Source organism: Paralichthys olivaceus, chromosome 1 (assembly GCF_024713975.1).
Source record: "Paralichthys olivaceus isolate ysfri-2021 chromosome 1, ASM2471397v2, whole genome shotgun sequence".
Taxonomy (NCBI): Eukaryota; Metazoa; Chordata; class Actinopteri; order Pleuronectiformes; family Paralichthyidae; genus Paralichthys; species Paralichthys olivaceus.
In genome coordinates, this window is record NC_091093.1 from 4,837,573 (window position 1) to 4,856,934 (window position 19,362).

General features: G+C 41.5%; 1 protein-coding gene across 2 annotated transcripts; it reads left to right on the forward strand.

The window, feature by feature from the left end:
- Nucleotides 1–580: 580 nt before the first annotated feature.
- On the forward strand, nt 581–19,065 carry znf507 (zinc finger protein 507). 2 transcript variants are annotated; one of them, XM_020080156.2, is made up of 8 exons: nt 581–721; nt 2,409–4,802; nt 6,307–6,424; nt 6,568–6,676; nt 9,681–9,785; nt 13,268–13,402; nt 13,982–14,446; nt 18,888–19,065. In XM_020080156.2, the coding sequence occupies exons 2-8, from the start codon at nt 2,412–2,414 to the stop codon at nt 18,925–18,927; spliced, it is 3,363 nt and encodes a 1,120-aa protein (XP_019935715.2). In that variant the 5' UTR covers nt 581–721; nt 2,409–2,411; the 3' UTR covers nt 18,928–19,065. The 2 variants fall into 2 exon arrangements, with proteins under 2 accessions (XP_019935715.2, XP_069388293.1); XM_069532192.1 differs by lacking the exon at nt 18,888–19,065 and having other exon boundaries at nt 13,982–18,344.
- The last annotated feature ends 297 nt before the right edge of the window (nt 19,066–19,362 follow it).

Here is a 19,362-nt window from a genome sequence, read left to right on the forward strand (position 1 = left end):
TGGTTTGATCAGATGTTAGCATTTCAGCCACAATTCCTAATCTTTTGTAGCAGCATCCTCCACATGACCGCCCACCCCCCAGCCACCCCCTGGACAAGGTGTCCTGGTTTTCCCAAATGAAAATATGGTCACCCTAATAAAAAGCTCTGCACACAAACAATAAAAAGTGAAAGTTTATTGTTAACTGTTTGAGGAGGACTCAGTAATGACAAAGAAAACATTCTGAAGTAGCTCCTGAGCATTAACACAGGACAAGAAAACAGTCCATTCCACTCAGGCAGGCTCACATAGGGCACTGTTCCAGTGACACAAAATCTAAATTATGGAATGAGTAAGATTTGAGAGCTGATTGAAATGCAGTGAAAGTGAAGTTGTTGTTCAGGTAAACTTTTCCATTCAATAACAAAACACCAAATAATACCATCATGGACATAAGGAGCAAACACAAAGCATGTATTTCGATTGCACAGCCATTCGATACAGCGCAGTACGAGCGGCACCTGAAGGCAGCAGCAGTCAACGCGGTGAAACCCTGACACCCAATAGGCTGAACCGGGCAGGTCACCTGACCCGCACTCTGAATCACGTGACCCGTATTCCATCCACGCCATTTTACAATGTGGGACAGAGTGAGGCCACTTTTTTTTTTTTATGGCTAACGAATAAAATGTGAAGTAGTTTTATGCGCTGAGGACAAAGAGCGTCGCGGGTTTCTGAGTTAGTGAGTATACCTCCATCACAACACGAGCACGCGCTCCTCCTCCACCCAGCGACCGGAAACAGTTTCCAAACGTCCTTGTGTCGTGAAGGGACTGAGAGCTGCCACTGTGTGACACTCGTGTGTTTGAGCAGCAGCAAGCTAGCAGCTAAGCTAACAGTGTTGTCCCCTGCCTCCTCACTTTGGTTGAGTTTTTGTCTCCGCACGAAAGAGTCCCCAGCGTGTTCAGGCAGCTGCAGCGTGCTAGCTAGCATTAGCCCTGTGGTGCCTGGCTGTATGAGCAGCTCAGGGCTGAGCCCCGCTTCTCACTGGGGAGGGAATATTTTTAGACCCTGACATAACAGGTGCTCATCTGCGGCTGGGCAGATCACACGATGGCCCGAGACTGACCACACTCATCGGTCAGCCTGATCGATAATCTGTCAGCTGTGCTATACCAGCGTTTCTAATGTTATCCCACCATGCACTGTTTATCTGGGACATTTACATTGTTAGCTGGGACATGAAGAAGCCTGTTGTTTGGTTTTAGAATCCGTTTATCTTGTGTACAGGGATAATGAGACTGGGTCTGTTCCCTGATATTAGCCAGTGGTTTGTGCATGTGTGTCCTGCTGTGTGTAATCTAGTCCCACACAAGCAGAAGTGGGAGAAAGAGGAAGGTGAACTGTGGTCAGAAAGTGACAAAGAGGAAAGTTTGCGGACGGATCAGTTCCTTCAAGCTGCGTTTGTAAACAGATGCACATGGTGCACGTGTGTTCAAGTCAGCAGTGAGGGGGCTTATCATCATGGAGTTAAGATATCACACTTATCACTGTCTCACTTCACTTTTCCTTGAAACAGCCGATCCCCCCACTACACTAAATAAGGTGGTATGGACCAATGGCAGGCTTATTAACTGATAGAACCACATTGTGTTTAGATCAACACATGTTGCTCATTGACATCATAGTTTGAACATAAGTTTATTATCAATATGCACAAATGGTTCAAATTCATTGGTGAACACAAACACTCAGTGTGTGATGATTTGTTGTTCAGTGTTGTACGGTTGGGAGCTGAACACTGAGCCACAGCGACTACTTTTATTTTAAAACAAATCCTTTAGCCACAAACATTCTCATCGTGATATCTAACATTATTAATGAATTATGAAATGTAATTAGCAAGTAATGATGAACTGGATATAATAAGTGTATATTTTATCAAGCATAAAATGCTAAACATCCATTAATTTGAGCATCTTAAATGCAAAAATTGGCTGCATATTGACTTAATGTAAATTGTATATCACTGAGCTTGAAATGTTACCTTTGACACTTTTTACTCTTCCAGAATTTAAAAGAACCACTGCAGTGTCTGTTCTAAACATGCCTGTTTGGAATGGGATGTTTGCTTGGCCTATAATAATGCTGGGTACAGCTACTCTGCTAGCCTGTTTATTCACAGTTAATTTATAGTGAGCATATGGGGCTGGGCTATATGACTTCAAATCAATATTCAATACATTCAATAATCAAATTGATCATTTTATACCAACCGTTGAGTCATAATCTCTGTGAAGAACTTTTCTTCTGTCTGCTGGAGTGAGTGTGTGTGTGAGTGAGTGTGTGTGTGAGTGAGTGTGTGTCCACTTCACACAAACTAAACTTATTTAATCATTGATGGGATTTCTTCCTCTGCTCTCTGACAGGTCATGGAAGAGATCAGCAATGTAGCTGTACTCACCACACACTCCTCCACTGCCTCCTCTTCCTCCTCCAATCCACTGGAATCCCCTGCTCAAAGCCAAACCCGACAGGCCGTTAAGGAAGACACCTCTCAGATTTTTCAACACAAGCAAGCTCCCAATTCTCTGATCCGAGTCATTGAGAAGCTCAGTAAAATAGTGGAGAAGCGTCCCCAGCGCAGCTGCATCTCTGCAGCACAGAAAAGAGCTTTACAACAGGCCTCTTCTGCACTAGCAGGAGGAGGTGATGACGGGACGAAGGGGAGCAGAGGAAGCTCTCCCATTAAGAAAATAAAGAGGAACGTCAAGGTGATGAGATTAGATGGCAGCCCAGCTGACCGTGCTCTTTCTCCACCTGTGTCAGGCGACAGTAACAATAACGTCACCTCCACAGTAACAGAGAACTGTGACAGCCCCATCAGCAGCAACCAAAAGTGGACAGTAACATGCTATCAGTGCAGCCTGTGTCCATATCTCTCCCAAACACTGCCCCTGCTCAAAGAGCACCTGAAGCAGCACAATGAGCTGAACAGTGATGTCATCCTCATGTGCTCAGAGTGTCACTTTACCTCCAGAGACCAGGGGCAGCTTGAGGCACATGTCAGGCTGCACTTGGACAATGGAGGAAACCTGAAGAGAGATTTCACTCCGTCGGATACCTATAACGATAGGAAGGAAGATGTTTTAAGAAAGCAGGATGGGGACTGGACTGGGAGCAGTGGCAGTATGGGAACCGAGGTCATCAAAAGTTCAGCGGACAGTTCCGAGGAGCTGCCACAGAAGAAGAAATGGTACAGCTATGAGGAGTATGGACTGTACCGCTGCCTAATCTGCAGCTACGTCTGCAGCCAGCAGCGGATGCTAAAGACTCATGCCTGGAAGCATGCTGGTCTGGTCGACTGCTCTTACCCCATCTTCGAGGGTGAAGACGGGGCAGTGAGAGAGTTCAAGGCTGCAGCTAACCCTGCCATGACCAGAGAGGAAAGTGTAGTTTTTTCCCCAGCTCTTCAAGAGAAAAGCCTGCAAAAGCTGCCCACTGCCTTCAAGCTCCAGCTACTGCCACTGGCTGTCGACGGTAAACAGGGTCTGTTGAATCAGCCTTTTTCTAATCTTGATGAAAGTCTAAAAACGGCAGGGGAAGAGGAGGAACGTGTGTATCCCATCAAGGACCTGACATCACAGGAGCCCCTGGTGGAAGTGCAGGTGATGACGGTGGCGGAGACTGAGGTTGAGATAGATGGTCACCATGATAGTGCCTCTATCACGGACAGTTTACTGTCATCAGCCCAGAAGATTATCAACAGCAGTCCCAACAGTGCCGGCCGGATCAACGTGATTGTAGAACGTCTTCCCTCGGCTGAGGATTCAGTCATGACAACTAACCCACTTCTTCTTAGCCCAGACGTGGACAGGGACAAGAGCCTACAGGATGTGGAGGAGCAAGAGCGTGACCACATTGGAACTGTGAAGGAGGAGGTGGTCCTTGGCTGCAGTGCAGACGCTGCTGACAGCCAGGCATTAAGTGCTGATATTAAATCCTCTGTTGCCATAAGTAGCAACTCTCCACGGGATGAAAACGTTCCCCCAGCTGGTCGCAAAAGAACACATTCTGAGTCCCTCCGCCTGCACTCCCTGGCTGCTGAGGCCCTGGTAGCCATGCCTATGAGGACCGCTGAGCTCTCCACCTCCAGCCCCAAACTAAGCATGAAGACCATCACAGGCCAGACTCAGTGCTCAAACATGGGCCAGAAACTGGTAGAAATGACAACAGCCGGGCAGAAGTCTCCCGACGTGGGAACGACGGCAGCTCTATTGGACTTGGAACTTCATAGGGAGGACAGTGAGGAAGAAGAGTTGGGGCCCCTGGGACTCAGGGAGGTAGACGAGGAGGGCCCTGCAACTAAAGCTGGCATTAGCTTGTCGCTGCTCACCGTCATTGAAAGACTCAGAGAGCGTTCGGACCAGAATGCCTCTGATGAAGATATCTTAAAAGAGCTTCAGGACAACGCACAGTTCCAAAACGGGGCCGTGGCCGGTGTGGTCACAGGCAGCGGAGCTGGGAGTTACATGTGTGCCATTCCACGAATGGATGGGTTGGTTGCTTCTCCGGATGGTGGTCTGGTGGACTACATCCCCGGCAGTGAAAGGCCATACAGATGCCGCCTATGTCGCTACAGTAGCAGCAACAAGGGCTACATCAAACACCACCTGCGGGTTCACAGACAGAGGCAGCCGTATCAGTGTCCCATCTGTGATCACATCGCCTCAGACAGCATGGACCTGGAGAGCCATATGATCCACCACTGCAAGACCAGGATGTACCGGTGCAAGCAGTGCCCAGATGCCTTTCACTATAAGGTGAGGAGATGTCAACTTTCACACGCAGAGTTTAAATCCTGTTATGTGATCTAGCAATTAGTACCATACTATATTATTATGAATTTTGAAATTCATTGAGTTTGCTGGTGTTAAGTCTGAATTAGCCTTTTCGTCATGGCAGAATGGTCCAGGTTCAAGTGCAGGTCACACAGAGCTACAGACTTTATACACCATCCATATGTATTTCCTAGGAAATCTAACACTGATAGTGCACCTCTGTTTCACCTGTGACAAATTTGTAACAGTCACCCCCTCACCAATGTAATTAAAAATGGAATGTTCCGATGAAGAGTAAAGATTTACATAGTTAAGTTATGAAATAAAGTGATATACACAGTACTATGACTATAAACATCTGAACTGTTGAATACTGTGGTTGTATTGAAATGATTGTGAGACGTGTTGCAAATCAATGAGCAGGATTGTTTTAATGGAAATAACAGATTTTGTTTTCATCAGTGTAATTAAGCAACTTGATTTGGATATTTAAAGGACCTATGTCAAAGAAATTGAAATTAATATATTCATAACAGTGTTTTAATTAATAAATAATCAACTTAAATTAATAATGAGCCGAGAATGAGCCCTTCATAGCCTCATAGGGACTGGGTCCTCCAAACTAAACAGTGGCCCAAAGACATCAACAGACGCTAATGCTCCCGTGGCTCCTGAATCTTTTGTGGTTATAGTCATGATGTAAGCATGTAAACCAACATCCTGAAGAGCAGGATGTATTTAATCATTTTCTGCTCATCCACAAGACTTGTTTTCCTTGGTCTACCAGGTTATTTTCCATTATCTGTTTTTCTTGTACACATCTTTTTGTTTTGAGTGTAAACCAAGTTAGATTTTGCAAACACAACTCAGGATTTTGGAAAAAATCTACCCTTTTCTTTTTGGTCATTTACTTACCATTTTGACTGACAACTTCAACTCAGATCTGAGATCTTGTGTATAAACAAAAAAATCGATTGAAATATGCAGACATTGGCTTGTACAGACACCCAGAAATCCAGACGCCCCATCCTGCCAATAGATTTTACTTCCCAGCAATTACAAACATTAAAGAAGAGGAGTTGAGGCCTATAGAGGCCTTTAATTAGCTGCGTGAAGTACCTGTGTGAAGAGAGGTTCTCTGTTGTTAAAAGTTGGAGCCCGGTGCCGCTCGGCATGAAAGTTTGTCTTAGTTTGATGATGCAACCGAGGAGAAAACCATTGATCCACTGTTGTCATGGGAGTCGAGTAATGATCTGCTGCAGAGGTTATTAAATTCAACATATCATTCAGCAGTTTTGGGAGTTAAGCTGAAAGAGTTTATAATTGTGGAGGGTGGAAGCTGGCCCACTGCTATTTTCACTCCACAGGTGGTATTACTGATTTAGACGGCCTTTTAAACCTGCATGCTGCTGCTTTAAATGTCAACTACATACATTATCCCTCCTTTGTGTAGAGACTTTATTCTCTTTGTGTTTTCTTCACTCAGAGTCAGTTAAGAAACCATGAAAGAGAGCACCACAGCTTCAGCAGCGACATGGCAGCCCTCACAGACGTCACTGAAGCTGCAGCCACAGTGGAGGAAGCCGAGCGGGTAACAGACGATGGTAAGACTGTTTCAGGATATTTAAATGAACGACTAACGCTCTCCATCCTCAGTGTCAGGTCTTCTGTTGTTGTCATGTGATTTGTTTTTGTCGGTGTCGTTTTCAGAAAGTTGTTGATCTGTTTCCTGTTTCCTGTGTGATAGATTGTGCAAAGCAGAAGATGTACAAATGTGATGTGTGCGACTACACCAGCTCCACATATGTCGGGGTGAGAAACCACCGACGGATTCATAACTCTGACAAGCCTTATCGGTGAGTTGTTAAGAAAACTTGTAGAAATGCACCACTATCACCTATAAGTTCTCATACCAGTCACTGCCGAATCCAGACTTACCATGATTCTATAAGTCCTGAGTAAAGTCTTAAATGTACAGTGTGTAGAATTTTGTGATATCTAGTGTTGAAATTTCCTGTTGCAGCTGAACACCCCTCACCCCACCCTCTCCTTCCAAACATGAAAAAGAACCTGTGGTAGCTTTAGTTGTCATAAAAACTCAAAAGGTGTTTAGTTTGTTCAGTCTGGACTAACGTAAAAAACATGGCAGCCTCCATAGAGAGGGTCCCCTCAATGTAAATATAAAGTATTTGAATATAAAGGGACTTTTCTGGGGTAAAGAAAACTACAATTCATACAATTTAGATGAAATGAACTAGTGAAAACATCATGAGGATTATTCTACATTAAATTTCTGCCAATAGATCCCTTTCACCTAAATATAACACACTGGACCTTTAAATGATGATGATCATGATTAAAGTAAAGCCCTGAAAATAATTACTTGCAATAACTAGTAGCTATGAGTTACTGGTGTAACACATTTCAGTTTCCATGCAGCTTGATTCAGTATTTTGTTTCTATCATATCTTAATGTAGGAGTACATGTGATTGATGTTACTTGAAGTCCTTGAATGTTTAGTGTTTTGCCAAATCTCAACTGGTCATTTAAAATATGTGGTAAAAAGGTTGTTGGTACCACCTTTAAAGGATAGAATATCTTTAAGAGAACAATACCATTCCTGTGTTTCTATTGTATCCTGTATAGTAGTGTTAGTGGTCAGTGAGTAGGACGTGTTTAGTTTTCACTTCCCTTCTCAGGCAGTGAGGGCAAACCAAATACCACACTTTCCAGATTTCATTCATGTGCTAGTTCCCATTCAGCCCTCTCTATGTAAAGATGTTGATGTCAGAAGGATCCATTAGATGGCAGTACATCCCCAGTAATGCTGAGAGCTGCACTGTGATGTCCCTGTGTAGGCACAGTCACACACTGAGTGCTCTCTGTCTGACTTCCATGCTCTGGATTAGCACTTGGCCTTTGTGTTAACAAGTAGCTGCCATGAGGTCACAACACATATGGGTGTTAACGTCACCTTTCTTAACTGTTTACTGTCGCCTCTGCTCTAAGGTCAGATGTTTAAACACACACACACATTCTTGTACTTATATCTTCGTGAGAACAGAATGCATTCCCTAGCCCCTTACCCTAACCTTAACCATCACAACTAAATGCCAAACTGTAACCCTTACCCTAAACTAAATTCTAACTCTTACCCTAAAACCAATTCTTAACCCTTAAACAACCTTTTGAAAAGGTGAGGACCGGCCAAAATGTCCTCACTTTACAAAAAATATCCTCATTCCATAAGGTCTAGATCAAAATGGTCCTCACACACATATAAGTGCAAGCACTCAAACACACACTCTACAGGACCTCTTTCTGCTCTGGAAAAGGTCAGGTGGCATTTAATTTGTTTTTCCGGCCAGAATCATCAAGCATCCATCTAGCCAATGGTTCAGGGTAAAAGATTCAGATATACGTGGTTTATGAGTATTAGTCTGGTGTTTCTAATTAAGTAAATATTAAATGTTTTGCTGATCCTTTCCACATGAAGTCTGTGATTCTGTCAAATTTAATATATACAGTAATGTAACGGAAAGATTGAGATGTGGATGGGATCTCTGGGAGCTACACAGAGATCTGTAGGTGTTGAGAACATAGTGAGACTATGAGGTGCTGCTGCTGTCTGCTGTGCAGTCCAGAGGCAGAGGGACAGGGTTACACTCCACTATGCTGCCAGGGCTGAATGTTTCGGGCTCTAATTAAAGCAGTAGTTGAACATTTGCTAAGTGATGCAAAAATGTATCACTCTAATGTCGGTTTGATAAATATGAAGCTTCAGCCAGTTAGCTCAGCTTACCTTACCGTAAGGACTTCACACTAACAAACTATCAGCACCACAAAATCCTACTAACTTATCATGTTCCACTTTGTTTGGGGATTGTTTTCTGGACTGTTTGTTGGTTGGGAGCTGGAACCTCTTGTTGCTTCTGTGTGAGACTTCACAAAGAAAAAAACCAAAATACTCACAAACAGTTGTTTGACTCCTGTACTGTCTGAGTACATACACATTGTTCAAGTTGTTGACCATAATGCAGCCTTAACATTTCCATGTCATGCTATTGCCATCTCCCATTTTGAAAACAGTAAATGTCTGAAATATAAAAATTTTAAATCAGTGTCTTATCACCGTTTATTTTAAAGCCACCACAGACAACAGTATTGTTATAACACAGTCACAGATCAAGTCCAGAATGATCCACAGGTTTGGACTTAAATTGTGTAGTTGTATAGCAAGATGCAACAAAATGTTCCATGAAAGGGGACTGACCATACATTCAAATCTAACTATATAAAGGTAACAATGCTAATACATAACATGCTTCATGTTTTACATTTGCAAAATAAATGTGTAATCAGTAGTTAGTTGAAATAGAATTAATATAAACAATTACACTCTGTTGAAACTGTAGTGAAAGTGTTTTTGTTTTTTCAGAAAGTTTTCTTGTACTCTGTTGGTCAGATCTGTGTTTTTAATATTCCAGCCCCGCTCAACCTCAGTTTATAAAGTTCAGTTTTGTGTTATTTTTTATTTTAATGCAGTGCAAATGTCTGTGAGTTGACTGCAGCCTTTGTTTGCAGACCTTGTATTTGCCTCCAAGCAACTAAAAAGCCAGTTTCATCTTCCAACCATAACATCCGAAGTTCAGCAAAGAAGAAAACGTTATGATTTATCCTTTTTTTTCTTTTTTCTAAAAGTAGCAATATCCTCCCTGTTTTGTTATAAATCCCTTATCTCCCTTCAGGCTACAAGTGTAAAGAAGCAACACGATGACCCCAGAAGGCAGCTTGTTAAAGTAGCCGCTCTGTCTCGATGTTCTCTCATCTCTCGATTCTCCCTTTTTTCCATCTGCTAGGTGCTGTAGCTGTGACTTTGCCACCACAAACATGAACAGTTTGAAGAGCCACATGAGGAGGCACCCTCAGGAGCACCAAGCTGTGCAGCTCCTGGAGCAGTACAGGTGAGAAACATGGAGCACGCATTCAATTCAGAGAGAGAATGAGACAATTTACACCTGGCTTTGAAATGTGTTTTTAGAGATCAGATTGCAGTCAGATTTAATCGCATGAAAGTAAATACATAAGACAGTTTTATGATCCGAAAGATCACCAGAGGAGGTCAGTAACACATTGTGACAACATTGAATGCAGATGCATTGCTACTCCACATACAACAATTTAGTAGGAAGAAATAATAATCTAGGATATGCTAAACTAATGGCTGCTAATCTCTGAGGCAATCGACTATCATCTGATTACAAATTAACCTCTCAGACAACATTCTGGGGCTTCCTGTGTTGACAGCGCTTATCCTGGCCAAGACTTTCCGTTCGCTGTCCACGGTTCAAAGTCCGACGAGTCCAGCTATTCAAATTCAGTAGATATCTGAGGCGACATTTTGAGAAATCTCTATTATCAGCTATAGTGACGTGCAGAAAGCTTTTAATGATTTTCTGCGAGTAGTCTTTAGCCAGTAAACAGGAATAAGTCCTCTCACCTGTACTCATGTTATTCAGGGCACCTGTGGATGGAGTGAAGTCAAGACCAAACAAAAAGCAAGAAAACACAATAACACTGAGTCATGAACGGCTAGCATCTCCTTCTTTTTTTGGACTTGATCAAACGAGAGGAGGACGTAAAGTGAGCTGGACAGAGTGATCAGATCTCTGTATGAACACTGGAAACACGTAATAATGCCAGTTGTAAATATAGTCGGTAGAAAATAACTCAAATGCAAATGGAGTCCGAGAGATGATAAGAATGAGCACAGACAGAAAGAGCTGCTGGGGTTATCTGAGGCTGTGTGTGTGTGTGTGTGTGTGTGTGTGTGTGTGTGTGTGTGTGTGTGTGTGTGTGTGTGTGTGTGTGTGTGTGTGTGTGTGTGTGTGTGTGTGTGTGTGTGTGTGTGTGTGTGTGTGTGTGTGCCCACTTGTGGGCTCTAATGGTGCCAACGCACTGGAGACTTGACAAATGGGCTTCTGATTACAAGGTTAGTTGTTGGTGGGAGTTTATATTCAGTCCCTCTTTAAATATTATATATCTTCTCCACTCTGTGCATGGCACTGATTGCTGATTTCCACTTGTGCTGTATTATACAGTCATCAGAAGCTGCAGTGCTGGAATGTACAAGTCCATACAGTGCAAATGAAACATAATGATATTCTTTGTCCATTAAATCGGCACTTAAGTTATTTTGTGCTTTTATGAAATCAAAGGTGAAATGGCTCGCTCTTTATTCATCACTGTGGAGGAAGAGATGTGCAAAATAGAAAAAAAATACAAACATGTAAATACAAATATTTAAACAAACTAATACAATTGGAAAGATATGTGCAATGATATTAAATGGAAAAAAAACTGCAAATCTTCAGAACAAAAGTTGAAAAGTGTAGTTAAAGAGGATGATATCTCCTGGTGACTTTTAGGTGACTTTCACTCCTGTATTGCAGTTGATTTGGTCCAGACCAAGAGAAAAAGTGATTTTTTTTTTGTTCAGGTCTGTGGACGTGCAGAGAATCATATTCTGGTGACTGACACTAAGTCAGGCTGCACTTTACTCGCACTAATGTTTTTATTCATCTTGTGTGGCGTCACAGAGATAGAACTAATGAGCCTCATTAGCCCACACTGCAGTTGGCCTCATATGTCATGAACAATGCTGACGAGGTAGAAGCTGCATGAAGAAGAGGCGTTTGTGGCGTGATGTTAAGGGATGGGGAAATAACTGCTGTGTGGACACCATGTTTCACTGACTTTTAAACACTTAAGTACCCAGAATATTAGGCAAGCTTATCATTTTGCAGTTGTAATGCCTTTGTACTTTGTCATGCACCAGGGAAAATGCCTGCAGTCACATGCATTACTATGCTGACAAATGATCATGTTAAATATAAATGCTGCGGACAGATAGTGTCAATGAGAGTTCACGATCAGCACATGGATTTAGGGTCCTTCAATTCAACCCCTGCCTTCTAGTCCTTGGCCAAGTTACTGCATTCCAAATTATCCTGATGGCTGCGTCTGAATGGATGCTGTGTAAAATGTTTTGAGTGGTCATGAAGACTTTGATCAATTAAATTGATTGGTTACTCAATTGACCATTTATTAGGAGTTTACCTTTTGAATTCATGCTAAACTTTCATATCAACTGTCACACAGTCCTGCTGTTGCTTTCATACAAAAGTAAAGGTCCGGTTGGTCCACCTGACAGATGTGGAGTCAGGTCAGATTTGGTCTCGGATCATTATGAAAGGACAGATTAGACCATGACAGGCTGCTGTAGTCTTATGTAAGAGTCCTGCATGGGTCAATATTTGCAAACTGGCGCCAGCAAAGCCCTGTACTGACCTGAAGTCAACTCTTGACCCGCCTGGACTGTTAACATATGACCCTTCTACATGCCTACATACACAGTCACTCACGTCAAATGGGTTCTGTCCTCCTTGTTCTCCCAGTGGTTGCGTCGGGTTCTTGGAATGGTTGTGAATGGTTGCAGCACCTGTTCTTCTGTGGCTGTGTGTGCCACTGAGAACATACACACCACTGGCTATTTCTGTCTTTATGTGATGTGAACCATTTTGATCTTTTAGTTAGTTTACTGTTAGTACAGTTGACTTTCACAATAAAACAAATCATTGGCTTCATATGATTTCATTTAGATGTAAAACATACTTAACAATGATTTTAATTACTGATATGTCCTGTAAAATAGTGTTTGAGTTCTCACCCCCTTTTCGTGTTTATTTGTGTCCATACCCTTGAATTTATATTCATATATACATGCTTACAGAAAATTATTTACGTATTGTGTGGACTGTTGGACTTCTTTTTTTGTTCAAATATGTGTCTCAAACAAAAACCACATAAACTTTCAGGTCTTAATAACGTCAGATTAGTGTTAGTGTTTATTGTGGGCATAGTACAAGGTGACTTGGCCAAATGTGTGTCTGCCCTGACCCTGAGGCAGCGGCGGTAACAAGTTTGCAGCGGCAGGAAACAGCTACACAGTGAAAGTAGCAAGACCCTATATCAACACCGGATGAATGAGGACTTGTATTTCATTTCATGTTACCTTCTTTAAAACATATTTTAGAATTAACATGATCAAACAACATCCAGTCCTCTGTCATGGGAATTTCATACGAGTGCATTTGTTACTTCAAGCATGCGGATAGTTGATTAATGAATGAATGCAGGAATGACTTACAAAAAATAATAATTTGACACGTGGGCTGTAAATCCTATTTCTGCCCTCCACACTTAATCTCTCAAGATTAATGTCCCCTGTGGATATTGCGTCAGAATTGTTTCTCTTGATAGAAAGTGGGAGAAGGATTAGCAGAACCTCAGTACGCTAATTAAATCAACTTGGACTTGATCCGCTCTCATTTCATTGCTCATCGCCCCTCGTTTTTATCCCTCATTTATTTTCTTCCTCTTCCAGGTGCTCTCTGTGTGGCTATGTGTGCAGTCACCCTCCGTCACTCAAGTCGCACATGTGGAAGCACGCCGGAGACCAGAATTACAACTACGAGCAAGTTAACCAAGCCATTAATGAGGCCATCTCCCAGAGCAGCCGGTAAACCCATGAACTCTTATTCATTTATACAGTTACTTTGAGTTTCTTTCAGGTTTTCACTTCTGTATTCACACATCTACAAAATCTAGCATCTAGAAAACAAAACAAATCCTCACTTAAAGGTCCAGTGTGTAAGATTGGGATCTATTTGGAAGGGATCTATTGGCAGAACATTAATCTAAAATAATCCTAGTGATGTTTTCACACTTGTGTTTAATCTAAATTAAGAATTGTTGTTTTCTTTACCCTAGAATGAGCCGTTTATATTAAAATACTTTATATTTACATCAGGAGCGGGTCTTTTCTTACAGTAGCCCACACTGGACAAACTAAACACCCTTTGAGTTTTTATAACAACTGAAGGCAGCCACAGGTTCTCTTTCATGTTTGGATGGAGAGGGAGAGGGTGAGGTGAGGAGTATTCAGCTGCAACATACAACTTCACCAGTAGATGTCACTAAATTCTACACACTGATCCTTTAAAGCTGTGATGTTTAGAAAGAGTCAAAGAGCTGCAACTCAGTCATGTTATCTTGCCGCCTCTCTTGTCTTGATGATACCTTCCTTCACTTCCCTCAGAGCTCCTCAGAAGTTGTCTGCAGTTCCAGAATCAGTGGCCGACCTCGCTGCGGTGGTCCATCCCTTAAAGGACAAATTAAAGTCCCCCGTGGAACAAATTACACCCACACTGACAAAAGCAGCAGTTGATCCAGCCACGGACAGCACGACTGGCCTCCACACACCCACCACAGACCCCTCACAGTGGTCAGCTGAATCCCCAAGTCCCCCGGGGAATGACCCTGCACAGATCCACTCTCAGTCCCAGAGACAGCATGCAGGCCAGACCCACGTCCCGGGCCCCAGCATGGAGTACTGTGTGCTCTTGTTCTGTTGCTGCATCTGTGGCTATGAGTCCACCAGTAAAGAGCGACTGATGGAGCACATGAAGGAGCACGAGGGAGACATCATCAGCATCATCCTCAACAAGGAGCAGCAGCAGCAGCAGCAGCAAACTGAAGTACAACCAAGCCTCCAGACAGCAGAGTGAGACCTGTCCTTCTCTACTTTTCTCTAAAGCAACACTGATCCTGCGCTCTTACAATTATCTGCCGCACACCGAACAGTTTCATTATATTTCTTTACCATGTCTACCCTCGTAGTAAACTGCCATTTCTCCGCATGTAGGCTGGTGACAAAGGCTACATCCATGTTACTGCAGCTTCATATGCACCTGTCGTCCACACTACTCCAGAGTTTTAGAGCAACTAAAACAGAGAAGTTTGGAAACGTGTAGAACACAATATGGATACTTATTTATGGGTTTTTTCTCCCAAACTAAAACGTAGTAGTGTGGATGTAGCCAAAAGACTGAAGTAACTTGAGTCCAATACACACTCCTTGAACAGGTCTGGAGAAATATGATGAAATCATTTTCTGTGTGGCATATAAAAAAAACATCGAACAATTCTTATAGACCATTAATATTTGTATCAAATAATTTGACATGAGAGACACAAAATGTGTCTTTAGGGAAGCAACGTTGATTTCAAGGGACAAATCCGAGCTCTAGCCCAAGTTTTTTTCACTATACAGGGACAAGTTCATACCTCACAAAACCACACAATCCCTCAGCAGGAATAAAGAAAAAAACAATTTCCAGTCTAATTCATATATTGACTACAAGGCAGCTCTTTTATTGCTACTGTAATATTTAATGTATTTAATTCGACAAAGCGAGGCTCTAGCCTTTTTATGGAGGTACATGTGCAAACTCACCAATGCCTCAAGGCACACATCACAGCTTGAATATAATATATCAGGTTTTTATGCACGTTAGTTTCCGTTCTGCCAATTTAAAGAGGCACATGTTTCTTATTTGTTATTTGCATTATACATATTTTTGTATGAGTGACTGTAATTTTACTGTTGGATTGTTTGTGAAGTAGCGTCTTTAGAGGAGAATGTAATCACCCTCAGTGGTGATGTCGAGGATGATCTAGTGTAAAGTAGAAACAGGTGTAGGATGAGCAAAGTCTTCTGGCCACAGATGTTTGGTTTTGATTAAAAGGAATGATTTAAAAGGGAAGTTAGCACAGGTGGGTGTATGGTGCCAAGATATTTGAAAGCAGGAATATGTTGGATTGACTCAGACCCACCTGTTTTCACTTTTGATTGCGGTGCTATGCACACTATAACGTTGAGTCAAGTTTTTTTTCATAGCCCATGACATTACTGGTGCATATAACATTTGTATTATGTTTCTTTTTTCAGTGTTTTCAAAATACAAACTTTTACACTGAAGCTTTTTAGTGTCAAATGCAACTTAAAATAACTGCTGTCCTGGCCAAAGTGCCCAGGAATACGTGGATGTGAAAATGAAGTTCAGAAAGGTTTCCTGGCACAGCTCTCCCATGCGACTAATTACTGTAGCTCTGATATAAAAACTCTCCGCTCAGAACAGTGTAATGATGATAAAACAGAAGCCTCGACCAATGTAGGCTTCATGCTTTCTATGATCATGTTGATGTTTTGTACAGAAACATTTGCTTCTCTATGAAAGAATAAAATGTAACTGTTCACTCAGAAGCATTTGACAGATATTAAGGCCATATGAAAGAAAATATTCGGATATTATGAGAATTGTGTCTTAATTTAATACTAAGTCATAATGTTACGAGAAAAATTAAAATTTAGGAAATAAACAGTAAAAAAACAAATAAATCCCTTGCTTACCAGAGCTCCACGGCTTCTGGATCCAAAATCTTGAACCATCTCATTGTTTGTTGAGAAACTTTGAAATCCTTTTGAGTATCACACAGATTAAACTACAGCCTCACAGTCGACCACTACTAAACATTTCCTCCACCACAAAAAAAGGCATTTTACTTCAAGTCTGTTGTTCTGTCCTCAGAAAAGACATTTTCTTTCCACAATCTCTCTTAAGTCCTGATACTTATGATAATGTGGTGCTGATTAGCCAAAATATGAATTATTCTGTTATTTAAGAAACCTATAGTAAAGTATAACTTAACAAGGTGCTCCACATTCCTCATTTAACACATAACACAGGAGACAGGCATCAGCCTGCTATTCTCCCTGGAGAATGACATGTAGCTTAAAATAATTACTTATCCTTGTAGTATTAAAACTATATTCTCGTAATATTATGACTTTATTCTAGAAATCTTAGATTGTTTCCACCTTGAGTGGCCCAAATGCTTGTCGTGGAAACACGTTATAATCACCAAAAATATGTCTCGCACTTTAACGTTAATTCATGTCAAACTAACTGTGCCATTCATCCAGGAAGTAAAGTTAAAAAAGAGATGCTTTCATGCTGATAACCAAGTAGCCTTATAAAAGAATAATTCTGTTGCCCAAAAGCCCACCAGGATTACGTCAAATGAGCAGAAAGTCACATTTATTTGAAGTTGAAGCTTAGTTTTTAAACCCAACTGTCAGTTCTCCACCCATCTAATGTTTCATCCATTCTGTTGTGCACAACGCACCATGTCACATTAGAGGACCAGTGTGTAGGATTTAGGGGGATTATGTTTTCATTAGTGAATAATCACCTGAAACTAAGATTTGATGTGTTTACTTAAGCTTCGAATGAGCTTTTATATCCACACAGGCATTGGATCCTCTTCCACTGAGGTTTCTACAGTAGCCCAGAATGGACAAACTATAGAAGGGGAGGGGTATTCAGTCTGCAACCTCACCTCTCTGCTGCTAAACCCTTCACACTGGTCCTGTAATTCATCAGTATGCCACCCCCTCCTTACATCCACACAGACAGAGGCTGTGGAAATTAAGATAAAATGGAATATCCATAATTCATGCCCATCCCCCACTCCATCCCACTTTGTCTTACATAACGCAAAAGTGTGTGTGTAGCATAGAGGGTGAAACTAAATTAAATTTGTATCTCAAAGCCCTTATACCTGGCCTGGACTTCTCATTATCATACCGGATAATTATTGTCTGGCTTTTAATTTGTCTGAATCAAAGAAGACAGGGACATGTCTGTATGAAGAAAAAAAAAACATTTAAGTGAGGCTTCAGTGTCTCTCCTGTCTGATTAACTTGACATTCATTATAATGAGCAGTGAACATTAGAGACAAGTCCGACCGCAGCCACACACACAGAGACACACCCCGCCCGCACCTCTCCTCTCTGTTATAAGGATGCTGCCCAACATCTGACAGCTCCTGATAATTCACATCCAAAATATGGAGAAAAAAAAAAGCAACACAGCTTTTGATTCTGGTTCACCTGGAACTTTATTTTCATACTTTTAGCAATCAATTCTATGAGCAAATAAAACCGTAGCCACCAAGTTCATTTCTGAGTAGTGCTGCCACTTTTTCAGAAAAAAGGTTTAAATAAATAGTGTTTTAGCACGTCATATCTTAGATACATAAATTCAAATAAACTTCAAGCCTTGTGGAATTGCTGTTCGTTAATTCTTGGTGCCTCCACTGTTTCGCTTACATTACTGTAAGGCTGTTCTATTAAACTGAGTCAACAGCCTGAAAGCCTCCACTTCTCAGGTGATCTAGTGTCATAATTATCTTGGGCAGCATGGCTCACTAATCCCCTAGTTCCATCCTTACTGCGTCAGCATAATAAACTCGAATGGCACTCGGTAGAGTGCAAAGGCCCAACAGTCCCGCTAAGAAAATAGTTTTGTTTGGATCTGCACCAAATTTCACAACTCATAGATATCGGTCTTTACAATCGAAGAATTACTGCCTAGCATTTTGGTGTAAATGTCCCAAAAAAGTCCTGTCTCGCAATGTTAAAGAAATCGTTACTTTGTCCACACCAAAATTAAATGGCTTCTTCCTTTGCCCACGTCTCATCCTTCCACTAAGCATCATGGAAATCCATTCTGTAGTTTTTGTATCATCCTGCTCACAAACAAACAAACAAACAAACGGACGGACAGGGTTTGGAAGTTTGGAAGTGAAACCAAAGGTGGACAGTGACCAAGTTAGCCCCAAGTGTCTGTTGTGACCATCCATCACAGTTTCCAGCCAAACGTCCTGGTCCAGCCGACGTTTTGTACATAGCTGCAAGAGTTGTGAGCACAGTTTCCTTTGCTGTAAGAGATTATCAACAGTATTTTGGGCTCACTCCTTTCTGGTTTTACTTATGGTACAAATAAAGTGATTTAGATAATCTCTCTTTTGTTAAACTGTTAAGTTTATTTATAACTTATCTAATTGTGTTTATTTCTCATGTTGAACTGGGTTGAATTAAAGTAATTCAGTCCATGCTGTTATGCTTTTATATTTCTGAGGATTAACAAACCGGTAGTAAACTGTGCATTCATTTACTGGGGACTATATTTGGTGTACTGATGAGTATTACCTTTTGCAAGAAGCTGTATGTGAGATGTTTGTCATAATGCAGAGGAATGTCACCAAAAGCACAACAGCATGATTCATTGATGTTTTTCTTTTTGACTTTATTTGACAGTAAAGAAAGAGACAGGGAAAATGGGGAGAGAGGAGTATGACGTGTAACAAGAGTCCCCTGGCTACTGAGACGTCCTCACTGATGGGCTCCTAAATTGTGATTTGTGAATATGGGCTTTGATTGATAATAATGGAACTGCATGGCACAGACGAAAAATATACATGGGGCTTTGGATGTAGAAATATTACCTGTCAGTAGGAACAATTCTTTTTTGGGTCTTGACAAAGCCTAATAATAACATGAGACTTGTCCTTAGAATTGGATATTCAATAGAAGCTAACACTCCCTGTACTAAAGTCACAGAAATAATTGTATATAACTATCATTATGTGTGTGTGTATAGATATATATACACACAAATATAATGATAGATTCCTTAGGACGCATCTAAGTTGCATGCACCATGGCCTTACATGAGTTGTAATAAAATGATAGCTCACTAAAATACTTCTGTTAGCTTAATCGCTAACAAGGG

What these genes read in the sequence shown, in the direction of transcription:
- znf507 (XM_020080156.2), top strand. Translation starts at nt 2,412, where the DNA reads ATGGAAGAGATCAGCAATGTAGCTGTACTCACCACACACTCCTCCACT. An exon ending in CAGCTCCTGGAGCAGTACAG is followed by an intron (nt 9,786 to 13,267) that starts GTGAGAAACATG and finishes TTCCTCTTCCAG; the next exon opens with GTGCTCTCTGTGTGGCTATG. An exon ending in CCAAGCCTCCAGACAGCAGA is followed by an intron (nt 14,447 to 18,887) that starts GTGAGACCTGTC and finishes TTTATTTGACAG; the next exon opens with TAAAGAAAGAGACAGGGAAA.